Below are 18,863 nucleotides of genomic sequence, written 5' to 3'. Positions count from 1 at the left end.
GTGCTGTGATTTATGCACTCCCATGAGTGCATAAATCACAGCACAGACAGCACAGTTAAATTAATTTGCTAGTCAGGTCCATCTCTGGCAGGATTTGGTGCAGCAGTTTTCACAAAAAGGTTTTAGGCATTGCACCATTTCACCGTGTCAACATTCTGAGACTCCAAATTTCAGGGCATGGAGCTGTGGAGCTTTTCATGTCCATTCCTGCGGATCAAGACTGTTGATCCGACATGGGAATGTGGTTTTAAGGCATTCCAGTGAAGACTAGGGCTGCCCGATCTGACCAAAATGACACTAATCCCCCAAAAGTACAGAATAATGGAGATATTTACAATCAAACTGAGCTGCACTAAGAAAAAAAGTAAAACAATGACACACAACTTTTGGAATAGAGTAAAACATTTTCAAGTGATAGTGTAGTGTACGGTGTAGGTACAGTACCAGTCAAAAGTTTGGACACACCTTCCCATTCCCTTGAATGACAAAGTGTGTCCAAACCATTGAATGGTACAGTATATCCTCTCATATTCTGTAAGCCATATAGCTTCACTAAATAGTAACAGGTTGCATCATAGGGTCTGTATGTGAAATCGTGGCCTCTGTTTGTGTCTGAACTTGGAAAATTTATAAAATCTTGATAACACCTGCACAGGCACATATTCTGCATGAGATTAGATGCTGTAAACATTTATCTACATCCAAAACTGTGGTGCTTGAAGCACTGGGATATCTAACGTAGATGCAGGAAACATGGCATCATGGTATCAAACAAATGTAAGCTTTTTTTAATAAGGTCTATTAATAAAAGATGGGCCAGAAGATTTTCACCAAGTACAAAAATAATATAACTAATATTATATAATTAATAAATATATTAGAGGAATATTTTAAAAGATAACCCCTTATTAATTTAAAAAACAACAGTTATAGTAGACGAGAAGCACTTTACAGTTTGTAGTAGATGTGAAAGTTTGCTGTGAGGAGTGAATGATGAATGATGTTGATTCAGGGTTTCCTCTGTAGACACTGCCGTGCCTCTGAATGTCCACTAAGCAGCAAAAAATCTCACCTCACTAAAGTGGTCGGTTGTTTGTAACTTGCCCCTTCTAGATTTAATGGATATGGCATGAGTACTTCTCTGTAAATATCTGACTTCAACCTTTTTTCTTAACTGCAACATCACTTACTGTAAAAGCCTCAAAAACGATGTTTACTAGTTCGCCGGTTTCCAGGAGTGTGAATGAACTAATGAAGTTGTTATTTTCCCTCTCAGATGTACTCCCAGCTCTGTCCGGACACCCTGTGGGTCCGGCTGCTCAGCCTGCTGCTCTTCTGCATCCCGGCAGCACACGCAGCAAAATGTCCACAGCAGTGCGTCTGTGATCAGATCCAGCTCACCGTGACCTGCGTCAACAGGAACCTGACCCAAGTCCCTCCTACAGTGGACGAGGTTTCTTATTCACACACACACCGATATTTCTAAAGTGGATCCTTAAGTGTGTATAGACAACATTAGAAAACCATCAAAAATACAACCCATAATGATGATATTTAAGGACAAGAAACCTCTAGATTAAACTCTTTTTTTTTTTAAATTACCATCTAATTTGTAATTCTCTGTTTTTATAGATCACAGTGAAATTGGATCTTCGAGGAAATGACATCCAGGAACTCTCAACCAGGGCTTTCAAGCACACTCCCTACCTGACTCACCTGTCGATGCAGCGCTGCAACATCCGCAGGGTGAAAGAGGGGGCTTTCCGCGGTCTCGGCCGTCTGGTCTTCCTCAACCTGGCCAACAACAACATTGAGATTCTCTACCAGGTGGTCACACACAAATTATGCTTCTCATAAGAGTCCAAACAAACATATCAGCATGTCTCCATCTGCTGTTCCGGTCAGACTTTTTTTTCCAGAGCAGCAGGATAAAAACGTTGCCTTTTTTTGTGCTCTGTGAGTCCAGGAGTCCTTTGACGGTCTGTCCTCGCTGAAGCAGCTCATGATCGACCGTAACCGCGTGGAAGAGATCCAGCCTGGAGCTTTCTCGCAGCTCGGCTTCCTCAACCTGCTCTCCCTTACACACAACCAGCTAGTCTACATCCCTAACATGGCCTTCCAGGTACACACCTACACAAAATACCTACAAACATGATTTAAAGAAATACATCAGTGTCTCTGAGAATGTGAATACTACAGCCAGTGTCTTCTCCTTTCAGGGCTTGCAGAACATCAAGTGGCTTCGTCTCAGCCACAACTCTCTAAACTATCTGGACATTGAGGCATTCGCTGGTCTGTTCACGCTCACTCGTATAAGTCTGGACCACAACGAGTTGCAGTTTTTCCCCACTGAGACCATGACCAGGTATGCTGCTTAGTAAGCTGTGAGGTCTTCATCTGTGAGGTATAAAGCATTAGCCAAATTAAAATTTCGACCTGATGATGGTGTTAGATCCAAATCCAGGGGATCACAAAGGTTATTACAATTCTTTCCTGTAGGGGGACATGATACATGTACAAAATTTAATGGCAATCAATCCACTGGTTGTTGAAATATTCCTATTAAAACCACAAATGTGAACCTCACAGTGGTAGAGAGGAAGGGCCAGGGATCTCCCAAATCAATATTATTCAACTTGGAACCACAAATGTCTGTGCCAATCCATCCAATAGAGGATGGAGGGATATTTCCCTGCATGACTGAAAACTTTGATCTGTTGTTGACACTAAAAGAAAGTCAGGGGATCACCAAAGTCATTAAACTTTATCCTCTGGGAACCATGAATATCAGTCCAACCACCCAAACAACCGTCAACATTGCTGGTAAAACTCACAGTTGTCTGGTGGACGGAAGACGCCATTCTATATAAGAAATATTTATATAAGAAACCTGAAATTTCTGTCCTGATTTGCCACATTTCCACCCTCTCGCTGTCCAGACTGCCAGAGGTGACACGTCTGGATCTGAGCTACAACCCCATGACTTACCTAGGGGAGGATGCAGTGACCATGTCCAAGCTGACCCACCTCTTCCTGGACCACATGTCCCTGCAGGACTTGTCCAACACAGCTGTATCAAAATCGCCCAGCCTAGCACACCTGGACATCAGCCACAACCAGCTGCGTGTCATCCAACCCTTTTCTGAAGGCTCCCCCAAGCTGGCACGCCTAAACCTGGGTGGGAACCCCATCTACTGCAACTGCTACCTGCGTCCTCTCAGGTACAGCAGACCTTTGTGGACTATGAACTGACTGCTTTCTGTAAACCACAGGGGACTCATCCTCACTTTGACCTTTCTTTTGACCGTCCTGCAGGGAGTGGTCCATCCGTAGCAAGGTGAAGCTGATCGGTACGTGTGGAGGCCCGGCTCATCTCTCTGGAGAGAACCTGGACGCTGTCTACCCTCAAGAGCTGCGATGTCAGAGCCAGGAGGCCATGCTGAAGGCTGAGTTCGAGGAGGCAACCAGGATCACGCCACCACCCACTGAAGAGCCTGCGAACAAGGTCAAGTGTCCTGCTAACTGTGCCTGCGAGGTAAGTGGAGTATATGAGGTGTTTTCACAAAAAGACTAACTTCTTGCTAAAAATGTGATGTAGCTAGTATTCACACTTTCTTTCAGTCTGGATGTTTACTTCTTGTGTTACTGTTACACAACATTCAGCATTTTCTGTTATCCTTTGAGTGCCGCTTGTGGAAGAAATAGAATATTTCTCTAAACTTGACTTCATATTCAATAAAACGCAATAAATCCGCAGCGTAACCTGTAACATTTATCTTTCAGGTAAATCTAGTGGTACCATGTTCTCCTCTGAAGTAGAAGTATTTCATTTTTTTATTTCTTTTGGGGCCTGTTGCTAGTTACTTTTGGGGTACAATGAGTTCAAATAGCAACATAATTCAATATTCTTTATATCTTAACATCATAATGAATATGTAGCTGTTTGGGGCCCTTTTGGTTGGAGGCCCCAGGCAGTTGCTACCTTGTCTAATGGTAAAGTCCGCCCCTGAATACAGTGTACATCTTCAAAGGTAGAGTGTGGAAGAATATATGATGTATGCTGGTAGAGCGTCTGTCCACTATACTCCCTGTACCTCCGTCTTCAGGCGGAGACACACCATTCCTCGTGTGAGAACCGTGGTCACACCAAGGTACCTCGGGGTTTCTCTTCCAACACGCGACTCCTCGACCTGCGTGGCAACAACTTCCACTACATCCCTAGCAACAGCTTCCCCGGCGTCGCCCAGGTCGTGTCCCTGCACCTGCAGCGCTGCAAGATCGTGGAGGTGGAGGGCGGAGCTTTCAGTGGGATGAAGGGACTGATCTACCTGTACCTGTCGGAGAATGACCTTACTTCCCTCAGCCCTGATGCATTCAAAGGTCTTATTTTTGTAGTCTCATTCTGAATGACTTTACATGCTTGCTGTTTAAACACCATTTCAGTCCAATGCATTGTGTTTAATCCACAGGACTCCCTCAGCTGACTTACCTCCACCTTGAGAAGAACCGCTTCACCACCTTCCCAAAAGGAGCCTTCAAGCTGCTGCCGGGCCTGTTGGCGCTTCATTTGGAGAACAACTCTATCACTAAGCTGGAGTCGGACATCTTGAGAGGAGTTGAGGGTCTCAGAGCCCTCTATCTCACCGGGAATGCCATTGATCACATATCATCCAGGTCTCTGGACCAGGCCAGTGACCTCGATACGCTCCATCTGGGAGGAAACAAGCTGAAGGATGTGCCCACCGAAGCGATTAGCAAGGCTGGGAACCTCAGAGACCTGAGGCTGTCTGCGAATCCAATTCGTTGGGTGGGTCCACATGCTTTTCGAGCTTTGGACAGATCACTGAAGGAACTGTATCTGGATAACATGGGACTGGAGAAGGTGAGACATTGCAAATCTTCACAATTCTTTCTTCAACCTTCCCCATTTACTTGTCAAACAGCAGGAGTAGCATTTCATCAATTTTGCCTTATATCTCTTCGCACTCCAGATGTCACAGAACTCCCTGGTTGGCCTGGGTCCAGGGTTGAGGAGTCTCTTTCTGGAGGGCAACCAGCTGGAGGAGGTACCCGACTTTCACCCGCTCTCCTCTTTGGAGGTAATCAACCTGGCCAACAACCCTCTGATGTGTGACTGCCCTCTGCTGCCTCTCCGCATGTAAGTCAACATTCCTCACAACATTGTGCATGCAGGCAGAAAGGATTGAGGTTTGACCCAATCATAAATCTAAAACATTAACTGCAGTGGGAAAACTTTATTATTCTACTAACTGAGATGTAGGTTATATTTTAGCAGCTGATGTGTGTTTATGATGGTTTCCTCAGCACCTGGGCAGTTCTACATTTTACAGTTTGGTCTTTCTTCTTCATCTAGGTGGATTGAGAAAGTCAACCTGAAGGTACGAGCCACCTGTGCCAACCCGCCTGAGCTGAGGGGTCGCAAAGTAAAAGACGTACACGTTTTCAAGGCCTGTCCCGGAGGAGAGAGCCTCCCCTTTCCCCCTACTGTCACCCCGAAGCCCGCCAAGGCACCCAAGGCAACAAAACCCAAACCAATGCACCTCAACGCCTATCGGCAGGTCAAAATGCTCAAAGCCAGATCAAAACTTCGCAGGGGTCCAAACACGAAACCGGCAGCCGCCAAAAGAACCACCAACAGACGCAGCATGCCATGAACCTGCTGTGTTTGAAGATCGGTCTGGTTTCTGTACTGATGTTTTTGATACCACAACTTCCTGTAAACTGTCAACGGTTTTAAGATTAAACCATGGATTGGACACTCCGCTTATAAAAACTGAAACCTCTGCCAGCAATGAAAGCTGTAGCTAAGGGTTCCTCTTCAATCGCACCATCTTCCAGCCTGTTTTTTTGCAGTTTTTCCCCTTTGCTTCAGGGTTGAAAACATCTAAAAATTATTTTTATAAATACTCATGTCAGCACTGTCCTGCTTCACATTCACAGCATTTGATACACATTCCATCTTAAAATCATTCTGGTTCAACCTTTGAGCTCCTGATCAAGCTGTTGGAAGGAAGCAAATGAAATGAATGTCATCGGGCAAAAAATGAAACACTGCTGTTAATTGCTTAAAAATCATCATTGGCTTCATGCTAGTAATACTTAACCACTACAAAACTGAACAATGTACTGAAATCATTGAAGTCCCAAAAGCAATAAATCAGTGACAGTATTTTTTATGAGTGCATATTTACAAAAAACACATCTGGATATAAAACAGGAAAAATAAATCTTTACAACAAACATTTGTCTGTCATGTCATTACAATTCAGAATGAAGAAACACTTGAGACATTTTAAGCCACATTCAATAATTTGTTAATTATAAAGACTTCAACTCAACTAAAGTCAAAAGCAATCACATTTGCACAAATGGCATCGGTCTGTTGTGGAACTTAATTAGAAAATGAGGTAGTTTCAAAACTGGCTATAGTGTTTCTTGTCAACCATATGAATTGTGATTTTATGGTCTATAAAGTATTTAAACCCCCAAACTTTAAACGTTGCACTGGCTCTCCCATGATGTTGCTCTTAATATATTCCAGGCTGCTTTTGTTTGTCTTATTTTGGTCATTTTCAGTCTTTCCTTTATTGACACATAGGCTTCACCTTACTCCATCGTGGAGTCATCCAGTCTCTTAAGTTCTCCTCTGCATTCTTTGAGCAGACATGCTCATCTCATGTCTCCATTCTTTCAGTCGTGTTCTGCTTAGTTTTGCTCTTCGACATTTCATGCCTGCCATCTCCTCTGCTTCCCTCCTTCCCCACTTTCTCTTGTTTGACCTTACTCAGAGAGACTTGTTGAGGGTTATCTGGAGGACCGTTGGGGATCCCCATTTCCATCTCTACCTCCTCCACTTTAACCTGCACCGCAAAGACTGAATCGACAGGACACCAGTCAGCAAATGACCCAACATGTAAACAAACAAGTGAGCAACACGTTGTACAAGTTTGGTCCACTTACTCTCCTGTTCCTCTGGCTCACTTTTGGGCTGGATGGGGGGCAGCTCTGCTTGGGGCCTGAGGCCTACCGACTGTGGAGGACTGTCACTAGTGACCCCAGGATGCTGACCATCATCATCATCTTTGTTTAGGTCATGAGAGAGTCTCTTCTTTGAATTCCTTTTTTCTTAGGAAAGCAAAACGATAAATACAGATGTAAGAAACACTAAATGTGACAAAACACAAAACTCCATGTAGACTTCTGGTCAAAACTTACTCTTTTTCCCGTAACTAAACGGCTTGGAGGTCTTGTTCCGAGCCGTTTGGTTTTCGGCTGCATCAGCTTGAACACAGCAAAAACACCCATCAGTTTTGTACACCATGTAAAACATCGACACTCCCTCTACGTAACAGTAGGTGGTATTCTATTAAATTCACTGTTTACCGAGTCCAGGGGGCGGCTGGAGCTGGTAGCCTGTGAGCTCGCACCAGCCGATGGGGTAGATGTCCGGAGACTGGTGGTCGACCCACTGGTCGAACTCGTCCTCCCAGCCGTCGAAGTGGATAAGCAGCAGTCGACCCACGCAGCGTTTCACGGTGGCCACGCACACCAGGCGCGGCTCCATGAGGTCCACTGCCTCCAGCTTCAAGTTAGCAGAGAAACCATGACCTGGGTAGTCCTGAGGAACATCACACACTGCATGTTCATGTGCGGTTTGATAAAGTTTGCACCCCTTAATATCTGGGCGTAAATGTTTAATCATACGTTCAAATTGACATCAAGTGCTAAACTAAATTTGCTTCCTTTTAGCTTTTTGTCTTACAGTGTTGAACAGGTGTGCCGGTGCAGGTTTAACTTTGGTCTCCTTCAGGTATTTGTCCCAGGAGAAGGTCTTGGAGTCATAACCTGGCAGATAAACATCAGTAAGTACTTTCACTGACAGTGTACTGCGAGTGTGAGCTGAATTAGAGACTGAATCGAGCAGAGCGTGTGACGAAATACACCACGTTTACCTTGAGGCACGGTGAGAGGGATTTTGTTCTTCTTACAGTAATTTATAGGAAGGATGGCGTGAGAGGATGCGTGGTAACAAAACCAGTCAGAGCCGCTGTTTGATATGGTGCCATCGATACCAACCATCAGGTAGCCATCCAACAGCACCTGGCGGCAGAAAAAGACAAAAAAGAAAGAAAAAAAGACGACGATGTGAGAGTTAGTGTTTTTAAGACTGGATCCAGCTCTTAGATTTTTTTATATGATCTGCTGTCTCTCCTCTGCTTTACCTTGTGCACAGTGGCCACACAGATGGCCCCCATGTTTAGAGGGTCGATGGCCTCCAGCTTCATTCCTTCCTCAAAGAAATCTCCCTGCATGTAGACGATCCTGGGCTGAAGATCATACAGTGGGGGGGTAAAGAGTTGTGCTAACAGTGGTTTTATTTGTTCACAGCTAGTGAGTGCAGAATACTGTTTGTGATCATACTGTATAAAATAGTGAAGAGACAATAAAAAATAAAAAGCACAGATGACTATTTGTGATTATGAAACAGAACCAAAATATAGAGTTAAGAATGTTTTTATCTGTTGTTTCTTCTTATTTTAACATACTTATAAGCTAAACTCTAACAAGAGTTAGATGCTAATATAAGGTTCACTGGTATTCATTTAATCATATCACCATCATTTTAGTACATATATACTAAATATCACAGCTAAAGAATCTCAATACAGATGTGTTAAAAACAAACTGCAGTGCTATCAAATGTAGATAAACACTAAGGTTCTAGTAGCTCCAGCAATGCTTTTTATCACTTAATTAAAAGTTATAATATAAAGCTGCTGTTTACTTTTGCATCTTGAGTTCATTAGATAACTTCTTTCTTAGGCTTTAACGTCTCCTTACCTTTTTAAAGAGCAGGAATGTGCTGTCACTGTTACCCTTAAAACCACTGGCAGCAGCTTCCGCACTGCTCACTGTAACAAAGAAGAAGATACATTTCCATTTTACTGCCAAAAAAAAGAGAAATATATTAAAGTTTAAAGCCTAAGTTCAGGACAAGTGTTGAACTTAACTAACCTTTTCATCCACTAGCCACAGAAATAGGTGGATAGATTTCTAGTTTCTAATTTCAACTATTTTAATCATTGCTTGTGATTTTTAAAAATATTTTAACCACATATGACACCTGTCAAGGTGGGAGGGAGATTGGACAGTCTAAACACACCTGACCTAAATAAACCAGTGTGTTCGGTGATGTCTTGCACTCTAAATCAAAACCTTTAACCCAACCAGCTGCTCTGGACTGTGCAGAGGCCCCAAGGGGTCATTTGATATCTGGCATGGAAACCTGTGCAGTAGGTGTGTGGCTCATCCAAGCGAACAGATGAAACTCAGGCAGGCTTCTGGAAAAGGTATCTGCCATTAAGAATGAATGAAGACTGTAATATCCCATACTGTATGCTATGCTTTGGGGGCCTCTGTAACTTGGGCGCCCCTGTAACTTAGCGGTTAAGACACTGAACAGACCTGATTCAACAAGGGACTTTTGTTGCATCTCTCTTTACCTAATTCCTTGTCATCTCTCTACTTTCCACTATCAAATATAGGCAAAATGCTCCAAAGAGATCTTAAAAAAACACTAAATCCTCTACTCACCAGGTGCTTTAATGTCATGACCCACTTTGTTGGACCAGCCAATCGGGTGCACGAGGGGACTCGACATGTGGCACCAGAAATCAGAGATGATATTCTCAGGGGAGTCGCTTTGGTCTAGATACACCAGACGCAGACGGCCGCCGATGATTGTGTCTATGAGGGCCACGCGGGTCCGGCTGACGTATTTGGGGTCCACCACCTCAACGCGCATGCCGACTCTGAATGAGTGTTTCATGCTCTCTGCCAGCTGTGAAGAGGACAAGAGGAGGGCTAAATGCTTCACATGTACAGCTCCGCTTAGCATTTAAGAGCCAAATCAGCATAATGTCTTAATGTCAGCTGTTCTTAAGTTTATTCTAAAAACAAACACTTAAAAAACTTAAACTGTATATTTTTCTACTTGAGAAGCTCAGACTACTAAAACCTCTTGCATCTAAATGCCAATTTTATAGATATTTAACTGCTTTTGCTCGTCTATACAACATAGTTCAAATCTAAAAAGAACAAATAATATAAAGTGCAGGGAGAAGCAGAAAACCCAAATGGGCTTATTTAAAGCCTCCACCTAAAATATTTTCAAATTTCACACAAGAGTGACAGAAAACTAAGTAGTAACAATACATATATATTTTTAAAAAACTATGAAAAAACCGATTAATAGTATCCTGCTGTTCCTGGCTTTGAACCTGATATAAAGAGATTTTAAAAAATACATCAGAATTGTAGACAAGGGGATAGTGGGAGTGTTAACTTTATTAAACTGTATCAGCAGTTTTACCTTCATGTACAAGTCAACGGGTATTGTGTAGGCGCCCAGCAACTTTTTCATCAGATACTCTTTCCAGTCTGGGATGTTCTGATTCACATCTATAAACACACAATTTGTCACATTAAAATAATATCCTGATCACACCATAATTCCTTTGATTAAGTTTACTCTCCTATTGCTGCATTCTACTGGCCCCTTTGAGAAGTCATCACTGTTTAACCCTGACATGACTTTAATAGGTGCAGCTCAGGTTTGTGTGTGAACCCTCACCTTGTGGAGGCACCAGCAGCTTGCTGGTCATGGCGCACCATCCGATCGGGTGCAGCTCTCCTGAAACGAGGCTGCACCAGAAATCGCGGCTGCTGTCGTGCTCGAAGCCTTCGTACCTCAGCAGGGCTTTGTAACCTGGAGACGAGGAAGAGGAGGAAGGTAAGAGTTGAGTTACTATTGATGCTACTGTGATGCCAAAACGCCTGGACTTTTGTGTAAGATCAAATATATTCGTTTATAGAAGTCCATTGTGCCTTGTATTTGCAACGTTTCGACAAACTAAAGGTCTTCTTCTGACAAAAACAAACAATTTGCTTAAAGAAGAACAAGCAAACCAACATTTTTGTATCATTAAGAATGAGAAAATCAATGTGATGATGACTCATGATCATAAAGCTGATGGTTCGGTGTTGTAATTCCCTGTTAAAACAAACAGTGACAGACCAGATGTACACACCTGCTACCTGGATGACAGTAGCGATCCAGTAAACTTTACTGGGCAGGACAGCGTTAGTGTTCAGGACCTCCACCTTCATTCCTACAGCGATGTCGTCCCACTGAGCACACAGAGGAACCTGTAGAGTACAGAGGTACAAATCCCTAAACATTTACCATCTTTTCTGTGAGTGAACAACAGTTTCTTATTACACATGGCAGAGAGGACTCACGTGTCTGAAGCAGGAGACGGAAGCAGCCAGAGATGTTTCTTTATCCAAGTACTCGCCCCACTCAAAACCCACAGCAGATGCTACAGAAGTGACAGAAGAAAGGAATCACATATGTACAATTAAAGTCTGTGTATGAAATGACCAGAGAGGAACCAATACCTTAAAAATGTGTGTAAGTATTTTGTAAGTTGAGTTTTGTGGTCCCCAACACACTGCTGCTAACTCTATGACCCTATTTAGTATCTTGTATCCAGATATTATATATGTGGAGAGAAATTTAACATGACATAGACTTTTGAAATGCAATGAAGTTGATTGTGTGTGTGTGTTTGGTCTGTGTCCTCACCATCCAGTAATACAGGAGCCGGAGGGGCTTTCTGCACCTTGTTCACCACTGTGCCTTTTTTTGGCGGCCTTCCCTAAAGAGAGAGGAGCACAAAGACAAACAAAAACGTTGAAGACAACAATCCATTTGACTATTTTGTGCCTAAATGTTGGTAACAGGAGACTAAATGAGTCATGATACATTAACTGCTCTCAAAGGGTGAAAACATTTTGGAAGTTTGACAAAATGCGGTTTCTACATGCTGTGACAAAGATGGTGCAGTAATCATAGAAAGGCAACAGCACTCTTACAAAAGCGAAAATGAGTACTAGTAGCAGCATTAACACTTGACAAAAATCAAAGAGGCAACTTCTCTTCATACAAAACTACAGAAACAAACATGTTTGTTTTTTCCTTTATTGAATGGTAAATGGTAAATGGTAAATGGCCTGTACTTATATAGCGCCTTTCTAGTCTTTTCGACCACTCAAAGCGCTTTACAATACATTTCATTCACCCCATTCACACACATTCATACACTGATGGCAGGAGCTACCACGCAGGGTGCCAACCTGCACATCAGGGGAAGCTAATCATTCATACACATTCATACACCGTTGGCACAGCAACGGGAGCAATTTGGGGTTAAGTGTCTTGCCCAAGGACACATCGACATGTGGACTGGAGGAGCTGGGAATCGAACCGCCAATCTTCCAATTGGTGGACGACCGCTCTACCTCCTGAGCCACAGCCGCCCAGTTTTAGAGCAGTTTTCCCAGTTTTTCACACAGTTACAGTTACAATGTTGGCTGCAACTAATGTCTGTTTCCTAGAGATTAATTTGCATCTCTCTGATTATATCAATTAAAGGACGTGTTCACAGTTTTTTTCCAGTGTCTTAAACAGTGATCAGGCATCCACATGAACACAGAAAAATGTTTTGCTTGCTGAATTCATACCTCCTACTCATATGAACCTTTAGACCTTCATAATGCACTTACAATGCAAGTGATGGAAGACAAAATCTTCTGTCCTTGTTTTGAGCTACCTGGAGATAACATGAGGCTTGTGTTATCTTAGTTAGTCGAATGAAGTGGATATCCTCAACAGTCATAGGCCTACTCTTTTTAGCATAAAATTCCCTCTTTGTTACTCGACGGTCAGTGTTTTCCTGTTCAGCTGCAGAGGAAGTATTGAAATAAAAAGAGGAAATTTGGGACTAAAAAGAGCAACTTTGACTTGTTTTGACTGATTTGGAGAACTGAAACTTGGTATTACCTTCAAATGAACTTTTAAATATATTTTGTACAGGAGGACGACTATGAATTTGTCCCCCATCCTTTACATTGAGAGTGTATGAAAGAGGGATCTCTTAATGGTCAGTATGAACAGGAGGAATGGTTACAGCAAGAAAAACATGTTTCAGTGTTCATTTGGGCCCCTGAATGTTGTTTTAGGACAGACTTGAAAAACCGTTCATTTATCCTTTAAATCATTTATCATTTGGTTTATTATGTTTTGAATGTAGAAAAAAAAACACCCACGAAATCTTCCCAGTCAAACTGGATGTTGTCAAATAGTTTATAAAAGTCTAAGAAAACCAGCAAATCTCACTTTTGCACAAAATAAAAAAATAAAATACTGAAACAATTTATCAATTCCAAAAGATCATCAATCATTTCAGCTCAAGTTTGAGCATTCCTTAGGTTTGCACTTCATGGGCTGCAAATGATCGATATAACTAACAAAGTTAATAAAAGTTCAAATTAATCTAAAAAAAACCTGATAAACAAAAAGGGAACCCTAACACTTATCTGCTGCCCTGATGTGATCACAACCTGTTTCAACAAGTTGTTAAAGATCTACTCTAGACATGAAAATACTTGGAACAATAGTGTGTTTCTGGTGTTTTCTCTTCAAAAAAGTATGATTAATGTGTTAAAAGTCCTTTAAATGACCTCTACTTCTTTTCCCTTATTAAAAATTCAGGCTGTATGAATATGCAAATATATTTAGTATCAAAAGTCCATTCTCAGTGCTGGAGGCTTCAAGTTTCCACATCACAGTTATGTGAGTTGAATATTGGACCAGAATTTGCTTTTATACTAGTTGTGATGTCATAAATCATTCTAGTAGGCCTTAAAATCTGATCTTCAGTGAGCACAGAGAAACTTTCTCACTTTCATCAGGTGAATATTTAAAACATTCTTCTAGTATCAAACTCTGCACATTCATCATTCTGCACAATAAAGCTCAAACATTCAACTCTTGGAACAAGAAGAAAAAACACAGTTCTGCCTATTTTAGAACATTTTTATTAGTCTCCATGTAGGTCACGTCTTCAGGTTGCCGTGTCCAGACTTACCAGTGGATCCAGGTAAATGTCACCGGCTGTGGGGTCACCTGTGTGGCTGAACAGGGTGGGGACGGCGGTGTTTTTCAGGTGGCGGGCCTGGTGTCTCGGCTGGTCCGGGCTGTTGTGGTAGTCGTCGGGCTGAAAATGCGCCTGGCAGACGAACAGCTTGTTGAGGGTGTGGAGCGGCGTGTTTACATCCATGTTCAGCGCAACCAGCCACTGTTCCAGTCTCTCCGGGTTCCCGAGTGGGAGCCGGTGAAAGACGAGGTTCGGACGTTTTAAGTTGTAGCATGTCTCCACGCAGCACTTGTGAACCATTTCTGCGGTTTTGAATACAAAGCCAGTGGAAATGTCTCCCTCAAATTAAAATGTGAGAGGAGCCCATCAGGTTGGAGCGCGTTGGTATTTTTTCCCCCCCTAACCACATTCTGCGAAGACCCGCCTCTACTCCGCCTCTGATTGGCTCTAACAGTGATACTCTCACCCTAACCCAATCATCTCACTCCTCATGCCTACACCGAACCAATCCAACCAGCGAAGGCAACGAGAGGTAACCAATCAGAGACGGAGGAAGGCGGGTCCGTGCGGAATGCGGGTGTGAAAAGAAAGGCGTTTGAAGCGAGGATTTCAAGCACGGCGCGGTCCAACTCTTCTTCTCTTTCTACTACGGTGGCAGCTTTTGGCGAAATAGTGCCACCATATGCTCATAATTATACATAATGAAAACACTATTAAACGCAAAAAAATATATGAGAGTTTCACTTGCTACAGAACTGGAAAACAATATTAACTCTGATACAGCATTAGCATGCTTTGCAGGCAGAGCTGTCAAAAAGACACACTATGGACATTTCTTTCAGAAAATCCTCTTATGACATATTGAGTAAGGTCACCAATGTGTCAAGCTCCCAAAAAGTTAGTTTAATTTCTTTATTAAGTGATTCAATTAACAACAACTGCCCCATTAGTGCTACCCAGTCATCTGCAGTAGAATGTGATTATACTGGTTTTAACTGAACTGATAAATGAAGCAGTGTGTTATTGTAAAAACAGAAGGCACAGATGGCAAATATTCCTTGTAAAAAAAATATGGTTTAATATTGTGATGTGCATTATATAAAATGTTAAAAGCTTTTTGGGAGAAAAATATTTTCTCCTTTTGAAAAACACCCATGTGGGCACTCTTTCTCACCTGAAGACGTGCCAGTATGGAGGACTTCTTGGAGTTGGATGAATAGGAGCGGGAGCAGGATGTACTGCAGAAACGCTTGGTCTTCGAAAAGAATGTGCTACTAGTGCCGGCGGTGCCACACATCTCACACACCACTGTAAAAAATAAAATAAATACATTTTTTACACAAATTTGTTTTTTTGTGCTCTCAATGTCTGTTCTCTCATCTCCTGGTTTGCACCTCACCTCGTTCTTCTGGGGGGTTTCCCCGTGGCTTCACCCCTCCTCCTGGGCGATGTTCATCCTCACCACCTGCATCCATGTCATCAGACTGTAAGGGCGCCATTTCATTGTAATCTGCCTGTGAAGAGCAAAATTCAAAGAGGTAAATTCTCAGGTAGACTCTGATTTTGATTGTTTGAAGGCTTTCTCTCTTTCTCTCTACAGAGACAGTCCCTACTCCACAAAGATAACTACTCACAGTAACTTTACGCTCTCTTGGCTCAGCCGCAATGCCCCGTCGTTGGATAGCAGGCAGGCACTTACTACAACCAGCTCCGTTGCAGGAGGAGCAGTGAGGACGGACGAACACTGTGGGAGCAGCTCCCAGCCTCAGCTTCAGAGCCCCCGTGGGTGCCTTGGGCTCAAAGTACTCCTTGCCAAAGTGCTCGCTGCAGAGGTGAGAGTTGGGTGTGGCGAGCCACTTGCTGCGGGTGCGCTGGACCTGCTTCTCCCATTTGTGAAACTCCTCGGGGTCTTTGGGGAATTTGAACAGCGTCACACCATCTTCAGCAGTTTTGCCACATCCATAAGCCACACAGTGGTACGGCATCCTGTCTGCAGAGCGCCACTGAGACTGAAGCGGGATCTACAGCTGATACATCCTCTCTTATTTTGAGCAGTGTGGAATCATTCTATGAGCTCTGCAGAGGAAAGTGGTTGTATGTTACAACTGAATAATAATAACAGTAATAACCTTTAATTGCAGACAATTTTCTAATTGTACAGAGCGATACACTCATATTAAATGTTAAGTAAGCCCAATTTCTAGACACAAAAGATGGAAAACAGTTGGTAAACAGGGGCAGACACAGGCATAGTGGAATGATAGGATATAATGTCTTAATGCTGTATTACAGTTATGTGATACAGTCAGCTCTAGTACCTGAGTAGCCATTCATATCAGAAAAGACCGTTTCTCTACATTTTCTCATGGGTAAACATTATGTTAAAATACACTGTTTTATTATTCAAACTGAACTGATTAATCAGGAATTGTAATATCTCATGTTGTCGATCACTGTCGATCATAACAAACGCAAAACGTGTTTTCTAGGCAAGACAAACCTCTACTAACAATAATATTTGTTAAAGTGAGCACAATGTAAACCCAACATGCGCAGTAAAGAACACCTTACATTGGTTTCTGAAGTTAACCTAACTGTGGTCGCTAACATCATTTATCAACAAGTCAAAACATAAACACAAACGTGGCTAACGCATATGCTAACGTGACTTACTGTACATTACAACCTCACTGCTAATAGTGCTGGCGGCACATATCAACTTCGCTTATTAATAGTTTAATGTAATATTTATAGAGGATAATAATGTTTAGATACTCACTGAAGTGTTTCGTTCAACTAAAAATCTACGTGATAAGTTGTTCAGCTGTTTTTTGTTGCCTTCCCGGTACAGTATAGCGGTCACCTAAATTGAACGTCATGGCGGTTCCTCCTCCCACAAGGAATTATGGGAGTTGGTGTTTTAGCAGGCTTGGAGAGGGATCTGTAGTTATCCCATCCTCCTCATCACAAATACATACATGTACAGGCTTAAAAGTAGTAGAATCTAGCAGAAATAGTAGAATGTAGCAGAGATAGTACCAATTGCAGTTTTTATTGGTTTAACCCTAACCCTTTTTGGTTCTTTGACCTCTCGTCACATGTTGAATTGTCTACCAGTATTGTCTTGATTCATTACTTAATTATTTAAACAACAAATGTCAGTAGATAGTGTGAAATTCAGTCCAAAGATATTCAGTTTATCATCATGTTTTCACTTTTGCTTAAAAAATGATTAAGTGATAATTTAGTTATCAAATTAGGTATACTCGTTAACTTTCTTCCAATCATCTGGTCGATTTATCGACTAACCTTGCAGTCCAAGAAAAAAAACGTATTGTGTTTTTTTGATTTGAATAAGTGTCAGAGGCTGAGGAGGTAAAACACTAATCCACAAGAAATAAAATAAAAATTGGAAGAGAGGCCTGACAAAAAATTTACAATTTTGTGTGCCAAAAATATGTTGTTGTTTTTTTCTTTTTTCAAATCCTCACCTGTTATTTTGCAACCCCTTTGATTAATCCTGCGACCTTTTGCTGGGGTCACGACCCCCAGGATGGGAAACACTGGTCTAGCCTACTTCCTTTTAAACCCAGTCAATAAAGCCTGCTTCCTCTGAAACTTCCAGTAATCTTTAGTTTTGCATCTGCAAAATGGTACTTTTTTAAAACCACATCATCATATTTAAAGAAGTTCTTACTTACTTGTGTGTTTATACAATATGCTATAGAGTTTTTCTGGTTCTCTTGTTGATGATAATCCAACAGCCATTGTGAGTAAAACAGAAAGTATAACTTCAAGTAAAACCCAACCCTTTTTCACATGAAAAAGAAAAAAGTGCAGAGAAGGTGTGAACCCAACAGGAATTGAGAGTATTACCCTGTTCAAGAACGGCTGTGGCGTATTTTCATTTGCATGCACAGAACTTGGGGAGGGTTTGGGCCTATCAAATAAATATTAGCTTATCACATGTTACTTTGAACATTTACAGTTACAATTACAATGAATAGTTACAATGTTGTATTAAGTTAATTAATTAAGAATTAATATTAAGATAACATATACGATTACAATGACACAGCATTACAATGCACACTTATCTCCTCTAAAGTCCCCAAGAAATGTAATTTTCTTTTTGTTTCCTCAGTCACGATTCATCCTGAGGCAGACATGAGTTTATTAATGTATAAAAGTTTCACATTTCACTCAGAACCACTAATGTTAACATAATGTTGGGGCTAGATGAAACATTGGGGGATCACCAGTCATTAAGATTCATCCTAAGGAAACCCCTAAGGAAGGGTTTAACATCAGTAAGCCAACATGGAGAGAAGTCCAAGACATTGTACGACAAGCCTGATCAGCATTCGCTCCAGGTCCGAATGGTATACCTTATAAAGTATAGAGATCTCCAATGCTACTCCGCAGGCTATAGAAGCTTTGAAACAATATAGGAAAGCAGACCCAAGCCAGAGGAGAGATTTGATCTCAGGCAATGTCTGACACCTGGCGGAGGAAGAAGGAAGATCAAGGGCTGTGGAACTTGGATCATAAGGAGGTTGGACAAAGTGGGGCCTGCCAAAGCGGAATATCACAACGCCTGAACTTTGGACACTGGAGCCGTTTCGCGTGTCTTTCCTGCTCTAATCAGTGAAAAACACTCTCCCAATCCTAACAAACCTGCACAAGTGGGGAATTAGGGAGGACCCAGCGTGCAGGTTATGTGGAAGGAGCAGCATGTTAGTGCACATATTGGCTGGGTGTAAGATTACACTTAGCCAGGGGAGATACAGATGGCATCATCACAGGGTCTTCAGAGCACTGGCTAATATCTTGAAGAAGGAG

General features: G+C 42.1%; 2 protein-coding genes across 2 annotated transcripts; one reads left to right on the top strand and one right to left on the bottom strand.

Moving 5' to 3' along the window:
* Positions 1–1,276: 1,276 nt before the first annotated feature.
* Positions 1,277–5,675, top strand: chadlb (chondroadherin-like b). Its single transcript, XM_062443186.1, has 10 exons — positions 1,277–1,453; positions 1,633–1,827; positions 1,967–2,122; positions 2,220–2,365; positions 2,940–3,221; positions 3,316–3,535; positions 4,107–4,380; positions 4,470–4,882; positions 4,992–5,158; positions 5,375–5,675. Exons 1-10 carry the CDS (start codon positions 1,277–1,279, stop codon positions 5,673–5,675), a joined length of 2,331 nt encoding a protein of 776 aa, XP_062299170.1.
* Positions 5,676–6,215: 540 nt separating this feature from the next.
* On the bottom strand, positions 6,216–16,878 carry l3mbtl2 (L3MBTL histone methyl-lysine binding protein 2). Its single transcript, XM_062442394.1, has 18 exons — positions 16,801–16,878; positions 15,656–16,097; positions 15,421–15,535; positions 15,196–15,329; positions 11,669–11,741; positions 11,323–11,402; positions 11,112–11,229; positions 10,655–10,789; positions 10,394–10,482; positions 9,616–9,862; positions 8,863–8,933; positions 8,244–8,348; positions 7,974–8,121; positions 7,784–7,866; positions 7,405–7,639; positions 7,237–7,302; positions 6,982–7,146; positions 6,216–6,895 (listed from the first exon to the last, which is right to left on the bottom strand). Exons 2-18 carry the CDS (start codon positions 16,004–16,006, stop codon positions 6,696–6,698), a joined length of 2,415 nt encoding a protein of 804 aa, XP_062298378.1. The 5' UTR covers positions 16,007–16,097; positions 16,801–16,878; the 3' UTR covers positions 6,216–6,695.
* Positions 16,879–18,863: the final 1,985 nt, after the last annotated feature.

The sequence above is a fragment of the Scomber scombrus genome, chromosome 21 (genome assembly GCF_963691925.1).
Source record: "Scomber scombrus chromosome 21, fScoSco1.1, whole genome shotgun sequence".
Lineage (NCBI taxonomy): Eukaryota > Metazoa > Chordata > Actinopteri > Scombriformes > Scombridae > Scomber > Scomber scombrus.
Note: the sequence above shows the minus strand (reverse complement) of the source record. Positions and strands in the feature narration are given on the sequence as shown.

Excerpts from the sequence above, each read along its gene's own strand:
- l3mbtl2 (XM_062442394.1), bottom strand. The coding sequence starts at position 16,006 with ATGCCGTACCACTGTGTGGCTTATGGATGTGGCAAAACTGCTGAAGAT. Across the intron at positions 11,230-11,322 it reads CCGTCTCCTGCTTCAGACAC|GTTCCTCTGTGTGCTCAGTG; the intron begins GTGAGTCCTCTC and ends TGTACTCTACAG. Across the intron at positions 10,483-10,654 it reads GCTGCTGGTGCCTCCACAAG|ATGTGAATCAGAACATCCCA; the intron begins GTGAGGGTTCAC and ends GTGTGTTTATAG.
- chadlb (XM_062443186.1), top strand. The coding sequence starts at position 1,277 with ATGTACTCCCAGCTCTGTCCGGACACCCTGTGGGTCCGGCTGCTCAGC. Across the intron at positions 1,828-1,966 it reads ACATTGAGATTCTCTACCAG|GAGTCCTTTGACGGTCTGTC; the intron begins GTGGTCACACAC and ends CTGTGAGTCCAG. Across the intron at positions 2,123-2,219 it reads TCCCTAACATGGCCTTCCAG|GGCTTGCAGAACATCAAGTG; the intron begins GTACACACCTAC and ends TTCTCCTTTCAG.